This window comes from Bufo gargarizans, chromosome 6 (genome assembly GCF_014858855.1).
Source record: "Bufo gargarizans isolate SCDJY-AF-19 chromosome 6, ASM1485885v1, whole genome shotgun sequence".
NCBI classification, from domain to species: Eukaryota; Metazoa; Chordata; class Amphibia; order Anura; family Bufonidae; genus Bufo; species Bufo gargarizans.
The window spans coordinates 26091753-26113904 of NC_058085.1; the positions used below are offsets into that span (position 1 = coordinate 26091753).

A 22152-nucleotide genomic window follows, 5' to 3' on the forward strand; every position below is an offset into this window, starting at 1 on the left:
AGTGGGAGTATTTAGAAGGACACAAAGATCTGTACAAGGACGTCATGATGGAGGATCACCGGCCCCTCACATCACCAGGTAATAGACATGACTAAATACACATGTCCTCTCATTATCTGTATGTAAGGGATGAATTCAGTCACTGGATGTGTTTACTACCGTTGGAAATTGGCCACAACAACACAAAACTTCTTGAAGCAACTTCTTCTTCAGAAGGTTCTTTTGTTTAAGCCTCATTCACACATCAGTGTTTTGTCAATGATTTCCATCAGTGATTGTGAGGCAGAACCAGGATTTGAGCCTCCACAGACATAAGGTATAGGAGAAACTCTGTACCTGTTCTGTGTTTAGAGTCTCATCTGGTTTTGGCTTAAAATCTCTGATGGAAATCTGAAGAGCAGCAAGACACCATTGAAGTCAATGTAAAATGTAGGCAGACTATGGCATAAGAGGTAAATGGAAGTGAATTACAGCCGTGGTAAAAGGCAGCGCTCCGTTATAAGTCCTGGACACCGTCCTTTATACCTCAGAGGACAAAGGAATCATTAATATTTTAATTCCAGTTTTCCGCAGTGTGTCGCTGTACGTAGACTTCAGTGGTTTACACACAGATTCCATCATTATCATACTTATGTCGGCATATTTATGCAGTCTCCGATTAACAGCCTATATTATTTATGTGAATAAATTAGAATCGGTAAAGGAGGAGATTCTAACCTATTCTCATAAATACCAAGCTAAAGAGAGCTCGTGATCTCCGCTAAGTTAGATGACAAAAAGAAGTCAGTGGTAAATCAAAATCTATATTTATTAAATTACAATAATACAGTGCAAACTAATATATAAGAAAATCTGTGGCAAATGAAATTCAATCAATGATATGCACATTTTTAAGCCAGCCCAGGTAATCTAGAGTGTATGTGTATATATATATATATATATATATATATATATATCCACCCACTACAATGCCTTATTATGACAATACCTCCAATTATATTTAAAGCAATTTGATACCTGATTTCTCTCAGCCGACAGATATCATATTAACCCAAATCTAGTTTATACCATATTTCATCTTTTATCTATACAGATATATATACATATATACCGGCCTAGAACTGAACTCCGTTCCTTGGAGATGATGCCGTGTTCTCACCAGTATATTTACAATCTCCCTGGATTGGAGCACGGTTTAGAATGATACTGCAGGTACACCCCAGCCTTATTCCAAAACAGATACTATACACAAAGTAGGGTTAATTGAGTATATATTTATATTATATTAAATCTCCTACAAACAATAGGCAAATTAATACTATACCAGTGTATCGGCTAGTAGAAATCAGTTTCAAGGTGCAGGTCTATAATTCCATAAGTCCTATCTTCTATCACGGTGTGGTTTCAAGATGGCTGCCACCAATAGCTGGATAGGTAGTCAATCGGATGGATGGTTGGATGGATGATCCTCTCAGGTAAGTGGATCAGATGGAGATTAGGAAGATTATTCTCAGAGAACTCCCCCCTCAAAGAGCTGATGCCTCCTTTTTATCTCATTCAAAAATAGTATTGGTCTAGTTTTATCATTAAAACAACAACTTATCACTAAAAGGACTCCCCCAGTGATTTTGCAATCCAGGTCTTAAGTTTACTCTAACACTAGATGGCACTAAGGCTCCATGTAAAAAGTCTTAGTAATTATAGGTATTTTATGTACATTTCCCTATTAATTTAAAGAAGGGATAAACTTTAACTGAGATTCCAGGCAGAACCTTGAAGAGATCTGAAAGAGACGATGAAGTTTATCTTTTGTCAAACATCTAGTCTCTTTCTAAATCTCTGACTAATCCTAATTAATTCCCTACACACACTACGACACTCTTGGTCATTGTTTGGTAAAGATACAAGGTTTGTTTATGATCACCTGTATCCACAATTCCACAATTCTCCTTCTAGGAAATCTTCTAAGAAAGAGATCATTAAAGGGCTTCCGTCACCCCACTAAACGCATATTATTATTTTTGGGTACTTATAATCCCTATCCTGCCATATTGCCATACATTATGTTATTAATAATTTTTGTTCAGTAGATTGGGACAAATTGCCAAAGAAGGGACAAACATCATCGATCCGTTTAGGCAGGGCATCAATAGGCGACAGTGAGGGTTTAGCCACCGAGAGGCGGGTGCTCCGCCTGTAGGCAGGGGTACATTGAGGGTTGTATTAGGGATATTGTTCCCTTCCCCTTTTCCACCACCTCTCTATCTACCGTCTGGCCAGGTCCACAGTCATCTAACTGTAAGTTGCCGCAAATTTTTCTATACAACGGACTTCATTATCCTGATACGTCCAAGTAAGGCCTTGTCTAATTATTTGACGTAGCCTAACATATATACTAAGAAGGGGTATTATTTTAACCAACAACAGTGAAAGTTATGTTTTATATGAAAAGTCATTTTTCTCTGTGATGTCTATATTGAAACTTTTCGTAACCCTATAAATTCCACTGTGATTTGTTCAGTAGATTTAGCCAAAAACGCTATCCCTATCCTGCCATATTGCCACACATTATGTTATTATTAATTTTCGTTAAGTAGATTTAGCCAAAAACGTACTTTTATGATATGCTAATTACCTTTCTACCAGCAAGTAGGGCGTCCACTTGCTGGTAGCAGCCGCAGAAAACCGCCCCCTCCTTGTGTTGATTGACAGGGCCAGCCGCGATCTCCTCCTCCGGCCGGCCCTGTCAGCATTTCAAAAATCGCACGCCTGTGTTGATTTGGCGCAGGCGCTCTTCAGAGAAGGAGGCTCGCCTCCTCAGCACTCCCTCAGTGCGCCTGCGCCGATGACGTCTTCTCTTTCGGTGAGCCTCCTTCTCTCAGAGCGCCTGTGCCGAATCAACACAGGCGCGCGATTTCTGAAATGCTGACAGGGCCAGCCGGAGGAGAAGATCGCGGCTGGCCCTGTCAATCAACACAAGGAGGGGGCGGTTTTCTGCGGCTGCTACCAGCAAGTGGACGCCCTACTTGCTGGTAGAAAGGTAATTAGCATATCATAAAAGTACGTTTTTGGCTAAATCTACTTAACGAAAATTAATAATAACATAATGTGTGGCAATATGGCAGGATAGGGATTATAAGTAGACAAAAAAAAATGCGTTTAGTGGAGTGACAGAAGCCCTTTAACTTACACCAGTCTCTGACATAGTACTCTTAAAGGGAACCTGTCATCACCTTTATGCTGCCCATACTAACGACAGAATAAAGTAAGGACAGGCGAGTTGATTTCAGCGGTCTGTCATTTATAAGTAAAAAGTAAGTGGTTGCCGAGAACCAACAACACAATCATTGCAGACTGGACCTGGAAAAGAGTCACGGCCACTGGAGAAGAGTCCTGGTTATTCCTGAATTCCTGCTCTCCTGCCCACCTGCTGATGACTGACAGTCTTCTACCTAGTTTTCTCCCTTTCTCTCTAGGAGAGAACTGCCAATCATCAGCAGATGGGTGAGAGAGCAGGAGATTATGAATGACCAGGACTCTTCTCAGGTAGATTTGACTCTTTTCCAGCCCTGTGCTGCAATGATTATGATGCTGGTTCTCAGCAACCACTGACTTTTAGCTCATGAGTGACACACCGCTGCTGCTCTCAGTGAGGTCAGCATAAAGTTGATGACAGGTTCCCTTTAACCACCTCAGCTCCCCTAGCTTAAACCCCCTTAATGACCAGACCACTTTTTACAATTTTGCACTACACTACTTTCACCGTTTGTTGCTCGGTTGTGCAACTTACCACCCAAATGAATTTTGCCTCCTTTTCTTCTCACTAATAGAGCTTTCATTTGGTGGTATTTCATTGCTGGTGACATTTTAACTTTTTTTTTATTAATCAAAATTTAATTTCACTTTCAGTTGTAAAATTTTTCAAAAAAAAATGACATCTATATATAAATTTTTCCCTAAATTTATTGTTTTACATGTTTTGAGAAAAAAAAATGTTTGGGTAAAAAAAAAAATATGGTTTGGTTAAAAGTTATAGCGTTTACAAACTATGGTACAAAAATGTGAATTTCCGCTTTTTGAAGCAGCTCTCAATTTCTGAGCACCTGTCATGTTTCCTGAGGTTCTACAATGCCCAGACAGTAGAAAAACCCCACAAATTACCCCATTTCGGAAAGTAGACACCCTAAGGTATTCGCTGATGGGCATAGTGAGTTCATAGAACTTTTTATTTTTTGTCACAAGTTAGCGGAAAATGATGAATTTTTTATTTGTATTTTATTTCCTTACAAATAGGGATGAGCGAACCCGAACTTTTCGTAAAAGTCTGGGTTCGGGTTCGGTGTTCGTCGCTTTCTTGGCGCTTTTTGAAAGGCTGCAAAGCAGCCAATCAACAAGCGTCATACTACTTGCCCCAACAGGCCATCACAGCCATGCCTACTATTGGCATGGCTGTGATTGGCCAGTGCAGCATGTGACCCAGCCTCTATTTAAGCTGGAGTCACATAGCGCCGCCCGTCACTCTGCTCTGATCAGTGTAGGGAGAGGATGCAGCTGCTGTTAGGGCGGGATTAGGCAGTGATTAACTCAGCAAAAACACTTAATTCAGTGATTGATCTACAGCTGTGGATCATTGAACTGCTGCTATTTAATTGCTCACTGTTTTTAGGCTGCCCAGAGCGTTTTTCTGTCACTTTTTTCTGGGGTGATCGGAGGCCATTTTGTGTCTTGTGGTGCGCCAGCACAAGCTGCCACCAAGTCCATTTAACCATCAATAGTGTGGTTATTTTTTTGCTATATCCTACATCAGGGGCTTGGCCGTGCTTGCTATTTTATTGAGGGGTGAAATACAATTGCCAAAATAGCAGTACCCTAAATCTGGTGTTTCAGCTGTGGCTAGCCGATTGTAATACTGTCTGCTGTCTGGCAAAGGATATATTTTTGTTCTGGGTTGAAATACAATTCCCAACTTAGCAATTCCCTAAATCAGTGGTTTCTGCTGTATCAGGCCAAGTTTAAATCTATCCATAAAAGCATTGAAGGTGCTGATAGGGTCATCCTCAATAACTTCACACGCTACCGTGCATTTCCAAGTCTAATTCTGTCCGTAAACGTATACCTGTCATCCAGGGCCTAAATACTAGGCCTACAATTTATATTCAGCTAAATCTGTCGTTACTGCTGTGCCTGTATTAATGTAATACGGTACCTAAATAGATAGCCAGATAGTGTTAGGTGTCTGTAAAAAAAAAAAAAAGAGGCCTAAATTTGAATTCAATACATTGGGCCAAATAATTTTTTTCTTATTGTGGTGAACAGTAACAATGAGGAAAACATCTAGTAAGGGACGCGGACGCGGACATGGTCGTGGTGGTGTTAGTGGACCCTCTGGTGCTGGGAGAGGACGTGGCCGTTCTGCCACAGCCACATGTCGTAGTGAACCAACTACCTCAGGTCCCAGTAGCCGCCAGAATTTACGATATTTGGTGGGGCCCAATGCCGTTCTAAGGATGGTAAGGCTTGAGCAGGTACAGGCATTTGGGTGGCCGACAGTGTATCCAGCACGTTCACATTATCTCCCACACAGTCTTCTGCAGAAAGCGTACAGATGGCGCCTGAAAACCAAGCCCATGAGTCTGTCACATCACCCCCATGCATATCAGGGAAACTGTCTGAGCCCCAAGTTATGCAGCAGTCTCTTATGCTGTTTGAAGACTCTGCTGCCAGGGTTTCCCAAGGGCATCCACCTAGCCCTTCCCCAGCGGTGGAAGACATAGAATGCACTGACGCACAACCACTTATGTTTCCTAATGATGAGGACATAGGAATTCCACCTCAGCACGTCTCTGAAAATGACGAAACACAGGTGCCAACTGCTGTGTCTTTCTGCAGTGTGCAGACTGAACAGGAGGTCAGGGTGGAAGACGATGCAGGGGACGATGACGTCCTAGACCCCACATGGAATGAAGGTCGTGCCACTGACTTTCACAGTTCGGAGAAAGAGGCAGTGGTGAGACTGAGCCAACAGCGTAGCAAAAGAGGGAGCAGTGGGCAAAAGCAGAACACCCGCCGCCAAGAGACTCCACCTGCTACTGACCGCCGCCATCTGGGACCGAGCACCCCAAAGGCAGCTTCAAGGAGTTCCCTGGCATGGCACTTCTTCAAACAATGTGCTGACTGACAAGACCCGAGTGGTTTGCACGGTGTGCCATCAGAGCCTGAAGCGAGGCATTAACGTTCTGAACCTTAGCACAAACTGCATGACCAGGCACCTGCATGCAAAGCATGAACTGCAGTGGAGTAAACACCTTAAAACCAAGGAAGTCACTCAGGCTCCCCCTGCTACCTCTTCTGCTGCTGCCGCCTCGGCCTTTTCTGCTGCTGCCACCTCGGCCTCTTCCTCCGCCTCTGGAGGAACGTTGGCACCTGCCGCCCAGCAAACGGGGATGTACCACCAACACCACCACCTCCGTCACCAAGCATCTCAACCATGTCACACGGCAGCATTCAGCTCTCCATCTCGCAAACATTTGAGAGAAAGCGTAAATTCCCACCTAGCCACCCTTGATCCCTGGCCCTGAATGCCAGCATTTCTAAACTACTGGCCTATGAAATGCTGTAATTCAGGCTGGTGGACACAGACAGCTTCAAACAGCTCATGTTGCTTGCTGTCCCACAGTATGTTGTTCCCAGCCGGCACTACTTCTCCAAGAGAGCCGTGCCTTCCCTGCACAACCAAGTATCCGATAAAATCAAGTGTGCACTGCGCAACGCCATCTGTGGCAAGGTCCACCTAACCATAGATACGTGGACCAGTAAGCACGTCCAGGGACGCTATATCTCCCTAACTGCACACTGGGTAAATGTAGTGGCAGCTGGGCCCCAGGCGGAGAGCTGTTTGGCGCACGTCCTTCCGCCGCCAAGGATCGCAGGGCAACATTCTTTGCCTCCTGTTGCCTCCTACTCGGCTTCCTCCTCCTCTTCTTCCACCTGCTCATCCAGTCAGCCACACACCTTCACCACCAACTTCAGCACAGCCCGGAGTAAACGTCAGCAGGCCATTGTGAAACTCATATGTTTGGGGGACAGGCCCCACACCGCACAGGAGTTGTGGCGGGGTATAGAAAAACAGACTGATGAGTGGTTGCTGCCGGTGAGCCTCAAGCCCGGCCTGGTGGTATGCGATAATGGGCGAAATCTCATTGCAGCTCTGGGACTAGCCGGTTTGACGCACATCCCTTGCCTGGCGCATGTGCTGAATTTGGTGGTGCAGAAGTTCATTCACAACTACCCCGACATGTCAGAGCTGCTGCATAAAGTGCGGGCCGTCTGTTCGCGCTTCCGGCGTTCACATCCTGCCGCTGCTCGCCTGTCTGCGCTACAGCGTAACTTCGGCCTTCCCGCTCACCGCCTCATATGCGACGTACCCACCAGGTGGAACTCCACCTTGCACATGCTGGACAGACTGTGCGAGCAGCAGCAGGCCATAGAGTTTCAGCTGCAGCACACACGGGTCAGTCGCACTGCGGAACAGCGCCACTTCACCACCAATGACTGGGCCTCCATGCGAGACCTGGGTGCCCTGTTGCGCTGTTTCGAGTACTCCACCAACATGGCCAGTGGCGATGACGCCGTTATCAGCGTTACAATACCACTTCTATGTCTCCTTGAGAAAACACTTAGGGCGATGATGGAAGAGGAGGAGGCCCAGGAGGAGGAAGAGGGGTCATTTTTAGCACTTTCAGGCCAGTCTCTTAGAAGTGACTCAGAGGGAGTTTTTTTGCAACAGCAGAGGCCAGGTACAAATGTGGCCAGCCAGGGCCCACTACTGGAGGACGAGGAGGATGAGGATGAAGCATGTTCACAGCGGGGTGGCACCCAACGCAGCTCGGGCCCATCACTGGTGCGTGGCTGTGGGGAAACGCAGGACGATCACGATACGCCTCCCACAGAGGACAGCTTGTCCTTACCTCTGGGCAGCCTGGCACACATGAGCGACTACATGCTGCAGTGCCTGCCACATTTTAACGTGTGCGGACTACTGGGTTGCCACCCTGCTGGATCCACGGTACAAAGACAATGTGCCCACCTTACTTCCTGCACTGGAGCGTGATAGGAAGATACGCGAGTACAAGCGCACATTGGTAGACGCGCTACTGAGATCATTCCCAAATGTCACAGGGGAACAAGTGGAAGCCCAAGGCGAAGGCAGAGGAGGAGCAAGAGGTCGCCAATGCAGCTGTGTCATGGCCAGCTCCTCTGAGGGCAGGGTTAGCATGGCAGAGATGTGGAAAAGTTTTGTCAACACGCCACAGCTAACTGCACCACCACCTGCACCACCACCTGTTAGCAGGAGGCAACATTTCACTAACATGGTGGAACAGTACATGTGCACACCCCTCCACGTACTGACTGATGGTTCGGCCCCATTCAACTTCTGGGTCTCCAAATTGTCCACGTGGCCAGAGCTAGCCTTTTATGCCTTGGAGGTGCTGGCCTGCCCGGCGGCCAGCGTTTTGTCTGAACGTGTATTCAGCACGGCAGGGGGCGTCATTACAGACAAACGCAGCCGCCTGTCTACAGCCAATGTGGACAATCTGACGTTCATAAAAATGAACCAGGCATGGATCCCACAGGACCTGTCCATCCCTTGTGCAGATTAGACATTAACTACCTCCCCTTAACCATATATTATTGTACTCCAGGGCACTTCCTCATTCAATCCTAAATTTATTTTCATTTTACCATTATATTGCGGGGCAACCCAAAGTTGAATGAACCTCTCCTCTTTGGCTGACGTGAAGCCTGATTCTCTGCTATGACATGAAGCCTGATTCTCTGCTATGGGACCTCTCTGTCTCGGTGCCGGGGCCTAAATATCTGACAATGGACTGTTCCAGTTTTGGCTGACGTGAAGCCTGATTCTCTGCTATGACATGAAGCCTGAATCTCTGCTATGGGACCTCTCTCCTCTGTCTCGGTGCCGGGGCCTAAATATCTGACAATGGACTGTTCCAGCTTTGGCTGACGTGAATCCTGATTCTCTGCTATGACATGAAGACTGATTCTCTGCTGACATGAAGCCTGAATCTCTGCTATGGGACCTCTCTCCTCTGTCTGGGTGCCGGGGCCTAAATATCTGACAATGGACTGTTCCAGTTTTGGCTGACGTGAATCCTGATTCTCTGCTATGACCTGAAGACTGATTCTCTGCTGACATGAAGCCTGAATCTCTGCTATGGGACCTCTCTCCTCTGTCTGGGTGCCGGGGCCTAAATTTCCGACAATGGACTGTTCCAGTTTTGGGTGACGTGAAGCCTGATTCTCTGCTATGACGTGAAGCCTGATTCTCTGCTATGACATGAAGCCTGAATCTCTGCTATGGGACCTCTCTCCTCTGTCTCGGTGCCGGGGCCTAAAAATATCTGACAGTGGCCTGTTCCAGTGTTGGGTGACATGAAGAATGATTCTCTGCTATGACATGAAGCCTGAATCTCTGCTATGGGACCTCTAGCCCTTTCCTGGGCTGTTTTACAGCCTTTTTAGTGCTGAAAAGTTTGAGTCCCCATTGACTTCAATGGGGTTCGGGACGAAGTTCGGGTCGGGTTCGGATCCCGAACCCGAACATTTCCGGGAAGTTCGGCCGAACTGCTCGAACCCGAACATCCAGGTGTTCACTCAACTGGAATAAAAACTTCCATGAACTCACTATGCCCATCATGAAATACCTTAGGGTGTCTTCTTTCCAAAATGGGGTCACTTCTGGGGTAGTTATACTGCCCTGGCATTTTAGGGGCCCAAATGCGTGCAAAGTAGTTTGAAATCAAAATTTGCAAAAAATAGCCAGTGAAATCCGAAAGGTGCTCTTTGGAATGTGGTACCCTTTGCCCACCTAGGCTGCAAAAAAGTGTCACACATGTATCGCCGTACTCAGGAGAAGTTGGGGAATGTGTTTTGGGGTGTCATTTTACATATACCCATGCTGGGTGAGATAAATATCTTGGTCAAATGCCAACTTTGTATAAAAAAAATGGGAAAAGTTGTCTTTTGCCGAGATATTTCTCTCACCCAGCATGGGTATATGTAAAATGACACCCCAAAACATTCCACAACTTCTCCTGAGTACGGTGATACCACATGTGTGACACTTTTTTGCCGCCTAGGTGGCCAAAGGGACAACATTCCAAAGAGCACCTTTCGGATTTCACCAGCCATTTTTTACAGATTTTGATTTCAAACTACTTTGCACGCATTTGGGCCCCTAAAATGCCAGGGCAGTATAACTACCCCACAAGTGACCTCAATTTAGAAAGAAGACACCCCAAGGTATTTCGTGATGGGCATAGTGAGTTCATGGAAGTTTTTATTTTTTGTCATAAGTTAGTGGAATATGAGACTTTGTAATTAAAAAAAATCATCATTTTCCGCTAACTTATGACAAAAATAAAATATTTGAGGAACTTGCCATGCCCTTCACTGAATACCTTGGGGTGTCTTCTTTCCAAAATGGGGTCACTTTTGAGTAGTTATACTGCCCTGGCATTTTAGGGGCCCAAATGCGTGAGAAGTAGTTTGAAATCGAAATCTGTAAAAAATGCCCTGTGAAATCCGAAAGGTGCTATTTGGAATGTGGGCCCCTTTGCCCACCTAGGCTGCAAAAAAGTGTCACACATGTGGTATCACCGTACTCAGGAGAAGTTGGGGAATGTGTTTTGGGGTGTCTTTTTACATATACCCATGTTGGGTGAGAGAAATATCTCGGCAAAAGACAAGTTTTCCCATTTTTTTATACAAAGTTGGCATTTGACCAAGATATTTATCTCCCCCAGCATGGGTATATGTAAAATGACACCCCAAAATACATTACCCAACTTCTTCTGAGTACGGCGATGCCACATGTGTGACACTTTTTTGCAGCCTAGATGCGCAAAGGGGCACAAATTCCTTTTAGGAGGGCATTTTTAGACATTTGGATCCCAGACTTCTTCTCACGCTTTCGGCCCCCTAAAATGCCAGGGCAGTATAAATACCCCACATGTGAGCCCATTTTGGAAAGAAGACACCCCAAGGTATTCAATGAGGGGCATGGCGAGTTCATAGAAATTATTTATTTTTTTTCTCACAAAGTCTCCCTTTCCGCTAACTTGGGACAAAAATTTCAATCTTTCATGGATTCAATATGCCCCTCACTGAATACCTTGGGGTGTCTTCTTTCCGAAATGGGGTCACATATGGGGTATTTATTCTGCCCTGGCATTTTAGGGGCCTGAAAGCGTGAGAAGAAGTCTGGAATATAAATGTCGAAAAAATGTTACGCATTTGGATTCCGTGAGGTGTATGGTGAGTTCATGTGAGATTTTATTTTTTAACACAAGTTAGTGGAATATGAGACTTTCTAAGAATTAAAAAAAAAATAAAAATCAATTTCCGCTAACTTGTGCCCAAAAAATTTCTGAATGGAGCCTTACAGGGGGGTGATCAATGACAGAGGGGGTGATCAGGGAGTCTATATGGGGGTGATCACCCCCCTGTCATTGATCACCCCCCTGTAAGGCTCCATTCAGACATCCGTATGTGTTTTGCGGATCCACGGTGTCGTGTTTTGCGGATCCACAGATCCGCAAAACACATACGGACGTCTGAATGGAGCCTTACAGGGGGTGATCATGGAGTGTATATGGGGTGATCACCCCCCTGTAAGGCTCCATTCAGACATCCGTATGTGTTTTGCGGATCCGATCCATGGAAGCGTGGATCCATAAAACACATACGGGCGTCTGAATGGAGCCTTACAGGGGGGTGATCAATGACAGGGGGGTGATCAGGGAGTCTATATGGGCTGACCACCCCCCTGTCACTGATCACCCCCCTGTAAGGCTCCATTCAGACGTCCGTATGTGTTTAGTGGATCCGATCCATGGATGCGTGGATCCGTAAAACACATACGGACATCTGAATGGAGCCTGACAGGGGGGTGATTAGGGGTTCATAAGGGGTTAATAAGTGACAGGGGGGGGTGTAGTGTAGTGTAGTGATGTTTGGTGCTACTTTACAGAACTACCTGTGTCCTCTGGTGGTCGATCCAAGCAAAAGGGACCACCAGAGGACCAGGTAGCAGGTATATTAGACGCTGTTATCAAAACAGCGTCTAATATACCTGTTAGGGGTTAAAAAAATCGCATCTACAGCCTGCCAGCGAACGATCGCCGCTGGCAGGCTGTATAGATACACTCTCTTACCTTCCGATCCTGTGAACGCGCGCGCCTGTGTGCGAGCGTTCACAGGAAGTCACACGTCTCGCGAGATGACGCATAGATGCGTGACTCTGCCTGGGACAGCCGCCTCCAGACCGCGATCCTGCGTTAGGCGGTTATAGGATAACGGTCACATTTAGATCCTGATTTCAATTTTTATATATGTAGTTACTAATAACATGATATTCCAGAATCAGTTACTATTAGACTGACTTACCCCATATTTAATAAGATTCAGCCCTTAGCAACCAGTCTGCATAAAACTGCAATTTCACTATTCAGTTAAGATGGCCGCCACTGCCCTCACCCTGAGGCTAATCCCGCCTGCCCTCACTAGCCAGTAACAATAGCCCCCCAAAAGTGTCAGTGACCAGAGCCCTCCCCCCTAAAGGGTTAATCTCCTGCAGCACAAAGGGGTCCTCTTACCACATGTTGCTTTCATTTATACACTGAGCAGACGACAGATCTCCCTTCCCTGGTCTGCGCTGCTTCCACTCTGCATTCTCCAGCTCTGCTGAGTGAGGAAGCGTCTGCCAAGCGCAGGGACAAGGAGAAGTGCACACAGCCCAGGCACTGTTATCAGCTGCTGGAGAGAACCTGGCTTTAATCAGTTACTTACAGTCCCTGGCTGTCTGTAATCTGACCTTGCAGGCTGCGTGCTTCTGCGTCCTCCATCCTTCAACAGATAGACGGACCCTGCATAGCAACCTGATTTTAAGCACAGGTAAAAGCAGGCAGTACAGGGAACAAAACTGTGGAATTAAGGGGTAATTGAATACACAGTGAAAAGTTTAAATAGGGCCACCAAGGAGATATTAATCACCACAATCCAATACTCCAAAAAAATAAAAATACGACATTTATACTTTAAACTACCTAGGAGTTTCCACCTCAATTCTAACTTGAATGAATATATCTGTAATTACCATACTCTTAGTTATATAAAACACATATTTAAACCAATGATCTAAAAAACAAAAATGCTTGTATGTGATTATTCAAATAAACCTTACAATATGTGGTAAAATTATATTCTTTTTACTCACTGGAAATAAATCAAAACTCAGCATATTCCCCTTATCTGAGTAAATGCCTCTTACAGAATCTGTCTAAATCTTCTTACAAGACCAGACTGTGTCAACACTTCTGTACAGATCGTTACTCTGAAGTTAGGGATTCCAAGTCCAAAGGATACTGAACTCAAATAAGACAAGGAAAGATGGCTGACATTCATCACAGATATCAGGAAATCAAAGTCGATATAAATATATATGATGTATTCTTTTATATTCAAAAGTTCTGACAGTAACCATAGATCTACACAAGTTACACCGATAACGACTTCTAATTGGATAAAAGTTCCTTATTCCGATCTCTTGTTATATGAATAATTTGTTCCTGGGGCCTTCCATTAATCCTCTCCAATTCAAGTACCAATCTCCATTGTTCTTTCCAAAGAGCCCCATGGTCCATAAAGCCAAGATCAGCTCTTTCATTTATCATCGGTCCAACACAGACACAATACAGACACAGACACAGACATTTATCTTGGCCAAGGCTTCCACTTCTAGTGCAAATATTGTCTACTTTCTAAAGGTAACCATTCAATCGTAACATTTTCGATTACTTAACGGCCTCTATTTTCTCAGCAAAAGTAGTTAGTACTTAAAGTACTCAGTATTCACTTCAAAATGGTGATGAACTCTTTAGCTAAGCTCCTTTTTGAGGTGTAAACACAAGGGGGGTCTTTTACTGTTCTGAAATAAGCCTAAATTAAACGTATTTCAGGTGCAGAAGTTGGTGCAATGAGGGGCGGCAGTTCTACAATTGTCGGCATGTAGTGGGTGGGGAAGGGAACAGGCTGGCATTTTCTACAAATGTTTCAGGTGTAGAAAAGGGTCTAAATGTAAGGCAGTTTGAAAGATGTCTTACATTTAGAACTGGTGCTGGAAGCCCTGAAGTTATGGAGAAGCCTGCGCCTCTTCATAACTTCGGTGGAACCACCACCAGCTTAGGGCTTTAAGACCTCCATTTAAAACACCGGTCTTAATAAATGTGCCCCAAGATGTGTAACTAAGACAATATTGCTGACCATCCGATCTAATCCTGATTCTGCAACACCTATAGTTAAGGAAGAGAGAACAACAACCGAGAGATGTCCCAGTCCTCTGCTTCCACAGGATGGTTCAGAAGAACATCACAATGTCCCACAGGATAATCAGGTAGATGGAGATAAGTTCTCATGAAATGTCCCCTATGATCTGTAAAAGATTGTGAAGATCTTGTCCTCAGTCTTGTTTTATCCACCAGTATTATATGATGTATCCTTGTATAATGAGAAAGATGGAGATGGCAGGATTACAGCTGACCATAGATGTTACATGTTGTCTGGATCTTCTCACTATTTTCTGCCTGTATAGACTTTTAAGGTGGCCTTCTCTGTCAACTGCTGCAGATCTTAGGCCGGGACCATGCAATACTACAAATGGTCAACCAAAGTAATGCCCGGATTGTCAGCTTTAACATAAACATTAGGAGATAAATGCATCATTCTCTTCAAAGGTTTTGTAGTCTAGGCTGCAGTCTCCTGGTGTCTCCTTGCTGTCAGATTGTCAGTACCAAGATCATACCACGGATTCTATTCTAGCACATGTAGATGCAAGTCATGCTTCTTACTTGCATAGAGTATAATATAATATTTAGGGGCGTAGCTAAAGGCTCATGTGCCCTGGTGCAAGAGTTCAGCTTGGGCCCCTTTCCTTCAGTGCTTTGTGGCCATGGGCAGGGAAGCACATGGCCTTCGTGCTGCCTGAGGCGAAAATTGAAACTGCATCCCCTGCCCCAAACCAAATTCTTGACCTTATTCCTTCCCTCCAGCCCAGAGATGTAACTTGACCTGCATGAACTTTGTATAGTACCAGTGTCTTCTTATGTGGCACAAGGGTCTTTGGGCCCCCTCAGGCTCCTAGGTCTAGTAGTGACTGCACCTCTTACAGCAGGGGTGGGGAACCTTTTTGCTGCCGAGGTCCATTTGGCTATTTGTAACCTCGTTCGGGGTCCATACAAAATTCTCAACTTAAAAATTTGACAGCTATATTTGGTCAAAGATAGAACTGACTCACGGGCAAGTTACAGAAACTGCACTTCAATTAAAAAAATCTAGAGCGCTATATTTGCAGCACAAAATGGCGCCATATATTACAAATAGTACAGGCACCATTTTGACCACATATAGCAGTCTAATTTTTAAGTTGAGAATGTTCTATATTTAGTTCTTTATTTGGCATAATGGCAGCCAAGCTAAACCCAGAGGGGTCCAGAGAAGGGTTCACCCAGCTTTCACTCTCCTTGCCACTGTCCCTGCCTCTTTCTTCGCAAATGTCCCTGCCTATGTCCCTTTTTCCTCCTTATATCTGCTCCCCACCTCTATCAGCCTCAAATCACCCTCCTATCAGACCCCCCAGCCTACATCAGCCTCAGATCAGACCCTCATGAGGCCATTCCCAGAATTAGATCAGACCCCTCCCAGCCTCAGATCAGACCCTCATCAGACCCCCCCCCCCCCCCTCAGCCTCAGATCAGACCCTCATCAGGTCATTCCCAGCATTAGATCAGACTCCCCCAGCCTCAGATCAGACCCCCCCCCCTCAGCCTCAGATCAGACCCTCATCAGGCCATTCCTAGATTTAGATCAGACCCCCCCCCCCAGCCTCAGATCAGACTCTATTCAGACCTCAGATCAGACATTTAAAATGAATTAAAAAAAAAAATTGCCTCTCGAGCTCTGGATGGTGGTGCTACTTGGCAGATTCACTTACCCTCCCTGGTCTTCTTTCCACCATGCTGTACTGTGATCTGACATAGTGCGCATCTACATGCTCTACATCCTGACACTGTACGTGTCAGGACACAGCGTGGGGCCGAAAAAAGACCAGGGAAGGTGAGTACAGCTAACAATGCACTGTTGTCACCTTTCTGTGCCTCCCGCAGGCTAATGATCGCTTCCATAATGGAAGTGGTCATTAGCATTTTCACAATATGTCCTGGCAGGGGGCCAGGAGTTAGAGGCCACATGAAATGGTCCTGTGAGCCAGAGGTTCCCCACCCCTGCCTTACAGCTACGCCCCTGATAATATTGGAAGTTGATTATTGGAAAATCTATATAGGATTATTTTCAGCAGCACATATAATTCTAACTCTCCAACAATTTTCTAGCTGCTCAGATGCATCCATACATTTTGAACCTTTGATTATGGACACCTGGTCATGTGATCTCCAGTCTGACCTCAGTCTGAGGCTTGCTGTCTCTCTCCTGTGTGGCTGACATCCTGTGATCTACAAGATTACAGCATCATTTATCAGATCCCTCTGGAGAGCTCCCTCCTCACCAGCTGCTCCTCCTTGTCTTCTGTATGTCCCTAAACATATCATGCTGCTGAAGATATCATCTCTACATTATCCATTACACTAGAGTCTAAACCTTGTAGAAGTGGAGAGACATTTAATTGTGCCACTTTTTTTAACCCCTTCTACCCCGGGCCAGTTTTCCCCCTTCTGCCCGCCATTTTTTGCAAATCTGACATGTGTCACTTTATGTGGTAATAACTTTGGAACACTTTTACGTATCCAAGCCATTATTAGACTGTTTTCTCGTGACACATTGTACTTTATGATAGTCATAAATTTGAGTCAATATATTTCACTTTTTCACAGTTTGTTTTGTAAAAAAAATCCCAAATTTACCAAAAATGTTGAAAAACAAACAAATTTTCAAATTTCAATGTCTCTACTTTTATAATAGATAGTGATGCCTCATATGATCGTTATTACTTTACATTTCCCATATGTCTACTTTGTTTTGGGTCATTTTGAAAAGGAAGGCTTAGAAGTTTAGAAGCAAAACCTACTTTTTTAGACCAGTTCCAGGTGTGAAGTCACTTTGTGAGGCTTATATAATAGAAACCACCCAAAAATTACCCAATTTTAGAAACTACACCCCTCAAGGTATTCAAAACTGATTTTTACAAACTTTGTTAAACCTTTAGGTGTTCCACAAGAATTAATGGAAAATGGAGATGAAATTTCAGAATTGGCATATTTTACATTTCAATCCATTTTTTCCAGTAATAAAACAAGGGTTAACAGCCAAACAAAACTCCATCTTTATTACCCAGATTCTGTAGTTTACAGAAACACTTCATATGTGGTCATAAACTGCTGTACGGCCACACGGCAGGGCGCAGAAGGAAAGGAACGCCATATGTTTTTTGGAAGGCAGATTTAGCTGAACTGGTTTTTAGATGCCATGTTCCATTTGAAGCCCCCCTGATGCACCCCTAGAGTAGAAACTCCAAAAAAGTGACCCCATTTTGGAAACTTTGGGATAAGGTGCCAGTTTTATTGGTACTATTTTTGGGTACATATGATTTTTAATTGCTCTATATTACGTTTTTTTGTGGGGTAAGGTAACAAAAAATGGATGTTTTGGCACCTTTTTTATTTTTTTACAACATTCATCTGACAGGTTAGAAGATCATGTGCTATTTTTATACAGCAGCTTGTTACGGACGCAATGATATCAAATATGTCAACTTTTTTGTTTGTTTCAGTTTTACATACATTTTTTTATATAATTAGTTTTTGTATCTCCATTTTCTGAACGCCCTATATTTTTTTCTGCCAATCGTCTTGTGCAGGGTCTCGTTTTTTGCAGGAAGAGTTGAAATTTTTATTGGTACCATTTTTGGGTACATATGATATTTTGATCATTCATTATTACACTTTATGGGGCAAGGTAACAAAAAAAATTGGTTGTTTTAGTGCAGTTTTTATTTATTTTTAAAGTGTTTACCTGAGGGGTTAGGTCATGTGACATTTTTATAGAGCAGGTTGTTACAGACGTGGCGATACCTAATATGTTTACTTTCTCATCCATTATCCTTGGGGGACACAGGAGACCTTTGGTATAGCTCAGCTCCCTAGGAGGGGCGACACTAAGTGAAAACTGTTAAGCCCCTCCTACAGCAGCTATCCCCTCAGCCTGGAGAGAGAGACTGCCAGTTTTTGCTTAGTGTCCAAGGAGGCAAGACACTCCCTGCTCTGTTTTTTTCTCTCCTTATAATTTTTTTATTTTATTTTTTCTCTGGTTTTCTTCTTCTCTTTAGGGACAGCAGAGACGCCTGGACCTCTGTTACTCCCGGGGTCGAGTTGCGCCAGTGCCGGTCACCCGCACTGCTGTCTCCCCCACAGAAGGCAAGGTGGACCAGGGCAGCCTAGCTTCCCTGCATCCCGCCAGCGTAAGGGTCGCCCGCACGCCAAGTCCCTCTTCCAGCGTCCTGCCACTACGGTGCCAGTAGATGAAGGGGCGACCCTGCTGGAACGGACCGAGGGTGAAGACAGCTGATGGTGAGACGTGGCTGCTCCAGCCCAACGCGCCCCCCCCCCCCCCCTACCCGGTCTCCTGCGTGACTGACCCCCATAACCCCCCGGGGTGTCTCCTGTCCTACAATCATCCTCTCCCCTGAAATGGCTGATAACAGGGGGCATACTCGGGCAGTCTGGCTCCTGGGGTGTCACAAGGGCTGCAATCCATGCTCCCGGCTCCCATCCCCCCCCCCCCCCACCTCCATGGGACATTGGTGGTCACCTCACTGCTCCTCCGCGGCAGCCATGGTATAGTCGCTCTGCCTCTTTTCCCTGTGGCAGGGCCAGGAGGCCCGCGCCAAGCTGCCCCAGACCCTCCTCTGCCCGCCCCTGCTATGGTTCACGGGCTCCTGTTTGCCTGACTCTTCCGGCCACTGGGTGCCAGAAATAGGGCCGCAATTCCGGCCCTATTTCTCAGGGGCCCTGACTCTTACGGCCCGCGGGGTGGGCACCCGCGGCCTACATGTACATGCGGCCGCTTTCGCGCCGCTCCGGCTCTCTCCAGGCCCCAGCCGACCGCCGGTACATCCCAGTCGTCCGGGCGTTGCAAATTTAGGCCCCGGCTTCCGGCCTTAATTGCAGGGGGAGGGAATTCTTCCCGCCTGGAGGTTCCTCCTCCCCCAGGGTATCGCTGCGCCGCCCCCAGGCCAGATCCCAGTTGACCCTTTAGGTACCGGCCACCTCCATGGGCCAGCTCCCGTATAGAGGAGGCCCTCTGAGATCCAGGCCTTCCTCATGGGCCTGTGTGGTGGCCCCTTCCTACCTCTCAGAGAGGCTATGTCATAAAAAAAAAAATAAAAATCTGTATCAAGTTTGTATGATATGGAATTCTTGTTGACTGCGCTAGACGCTGCAGCCTGATCTCGGTAGAGCTGGCCATGTGCATGCCCCCCTTCCATAGGCGCCATGTTGCGCTCCCGGGACACGGCGCTGGCCAATTTACGTGCCTCCTCCCGAGTATAGTGTCGACCGGGTGCAAAGTACATGCCCCCTCCCGAGTACAGTGTCGACCGGGTGCATGACCCCTTTCTATAGGCGGAATTCTGCACTCTCACCGGTTACGGTACTGGCCATGTGCATGGCCCCCTTCCATAGGCGGAATTCGGCACTCTCACGGGATCCGCTGCCGACCATGTGCATGCCTCCCTTCCATGGGCGGAATACTGCACTCTCACTGGAGGTGCTGGCCACGTGCACAACCTCCTTCCATAGGCGGAATTATGCACTCTCACTGGATTCGCTGCCGGCCATGTGCATGCCTCCTTTTCTTAGGCGGCATAATGCGCTCTCACTGCCTGTGGTTGTCTCGACGGTACGTTGCTGGCTATGTGCATGACCCCCTTCCATCGGCGGGGTGCTTGCACTCTCACTGGATGCGGTGCTGGCCACGTGCATGACCCCCTTCCTTAGGCGGAATACTGCACTCTCCCTGGCTGCGGGCTGGCCATGTGCATGACCCCCTTCCATAGGCGGAATTCGGCACTCTCACGGGATCCGCTGCCGGCCATGTGCATGACCTCCTTCCATAGGCGGAATGCTGCACTCTCACTGGATCCGCTGCCAACCATGTGCATGCCTCCCGTCCATAGGCGGAATACTGCACTCTCACTGGAGGTGCTGGCCACGTGCACAACCTCCTTCCATAGGCGGAATTATGCACTCTCACTGGGTTCGCTGCCGGCCATGTGCATGCCTCCTTTTCTTAGGCGGCATAATGCGCTCTCACTGCCTGTGGTTGTTCTCTCGCCGGTACGTTGCTGGCCACGTGCATGACCCCCTTCCTTAGGCGGAATACTGCACTCCCACTGGATGCGGTGCTGGCCATGTGCATGTCCGCCCCTCAATCCATAGGCGGAATTTTGGACTCACTGGACTCAAGGCTGACCTTGTACATGCTGTGCTGGCCTCCTGCATGTCCCCCTTCATTGGCGGGGTAGTTGCACTCTCACGGGATACGGTGTTAGGTGTATTATTGCATTATCACTTAATGCAATGGTATCCATGTGCATGTCCCCCTTCCCTAGGTGGACTTCCTGCGTTCCTACTGGATTCAGTGCGGCCATGTGCATGACCCCCTTCTGGGCGGAATATGGTATGCCCTACTTCTTTGAAGTCGGTACTGGTCTTGGGCATCACCCCCTTCTTAGGCGGGCCTTTACACTCTTACCGAATGCAGTGTTTGCCAAGTGCATATCCCCCTTTTTCTAGGCTTACTGCTTGTGTTCCATCGCATACTGTACTAGTCTTGGTCATGACTCCCTTCCAGGTGGCATATGGCACTTCTGTAGATACTGCGGGGCTCTGTCGATGGCCCCCTTCCCAGAGTGAATATTTACAGTGGGTGAACATTCATGCGCGCTCTGTGCATTGTATGGTCAGTATATGCCTTCTCCTCCCGTAGGTGGGTTGGCATTCTCACTGCTTACGGGGCTGACCGTACGTATGTCCCCCTTCCTCCCGCGACATACGTGTTTCTCTTGGGTTGCGATGCTAGCCGCACGCCTTACACTCTTCTCCGAAGAAATCATTCTGCTTCCACCTGGTCTGGACGTGGTCTACTTGCTCTCTGCCTGCACCGAGCTAGGCGGTGCTCATTCTCAGGTTTGGACAGTATTTTGCGGTTCCGCTTGTGGCAGTATCCACATGCTCGTTGGACCTTCCACCCATGGAGTGTTCAGGGTTCCTGGATGCGTACCCATTTCGTCCTCCTGCTGCTTTGCTTCCCTGCGCAAGCGGTCTGGTGGACGAGAGGGCTGTCTGCAGCGCCCTTCGAATTCTACGTTGGCTCTGGCAGGACTACGGTTCCCTCACCTACTACCATTCCCTCCTCTTCGGATGTGATGTGGTATGAGTCCTTCCTCTGGGCGCCCTCTGCACCTTAGTGCTGCTCTGCTGCCAGGTTCGGGCTGTTCTCCTTTGGAGGGTCACCCAACTTCTCTTGGGTGCCTCGGTAATGCCAGGTCTGTGGGACCTCCACCTTGGGTTCTTCAGGGTGTTTGCCTTCTGCGAGGTGGTGAGCCGGGCGATACACAGAGTATCGGGTCCTACTCTGACTACCCTGTTACCCACTCCTCCTTTCGGTTGGAGGGGTTATGCCGGCGTCTGCCTCGACTGCTTCTTCTCGCCGGCTCTGTTTTGGCTCCTGCTCAGGGGATATCCCTCCGATGTGGCTTCTGCCCTGGTCAGGCTTCAGAGGCTGTTTCTTCACAGCCCTCTCCTTGGGAGAGTATGGTTGTTGACTTGGATGGTTCCAGAGTTCTTGTTGTGACCTCGGACCGTCTCCCTCGTTCACCCTAGCTGTAGTGGACGTGTGCCCACTTACCGTGCCTACCGCGTTCTGTCCTCACTTAGGTGACAGATTGCGTTTTTCCGTTCTAGGCGGGGGTCCTGCTGTAAACTTACCTTCTCGTTAAGTTGACCCCCAGGCTTGAATCTGTGTCTCTACAGTGGTAACGGTAGCGCTTCCGGCACTTACCTT

General features: G+C 46.8%; 1 protein-coding gene across 1 annotated transcript in view; it reads left to right on the forward strand.

Annotated features, from left to right (window-relative positions):
• The first annotated feature begins 26 nt into the window (after positions 1 to 26).
• Positions 27 to 22152, forward strand: part of LOC122940414 (zinc finger protein 260-like) — a 492103-nt gene continuing 469977 nt past the window's right edge. Inside the window, exons 1-2 of the mRNA XM_044297085.1 lie at positions 27 to 78; positions 14379 to 14473. Coding sequence (XP_044153020.1) covers positions 45 to 78; positions 14379 to 14473 — 129 coding nt within the window. The 5' untranslated portion in view covers positions 27 to 44. The remainder of the gene's footprint in view (positions 79 to 14378; positions 14474 to 22152) is intronic.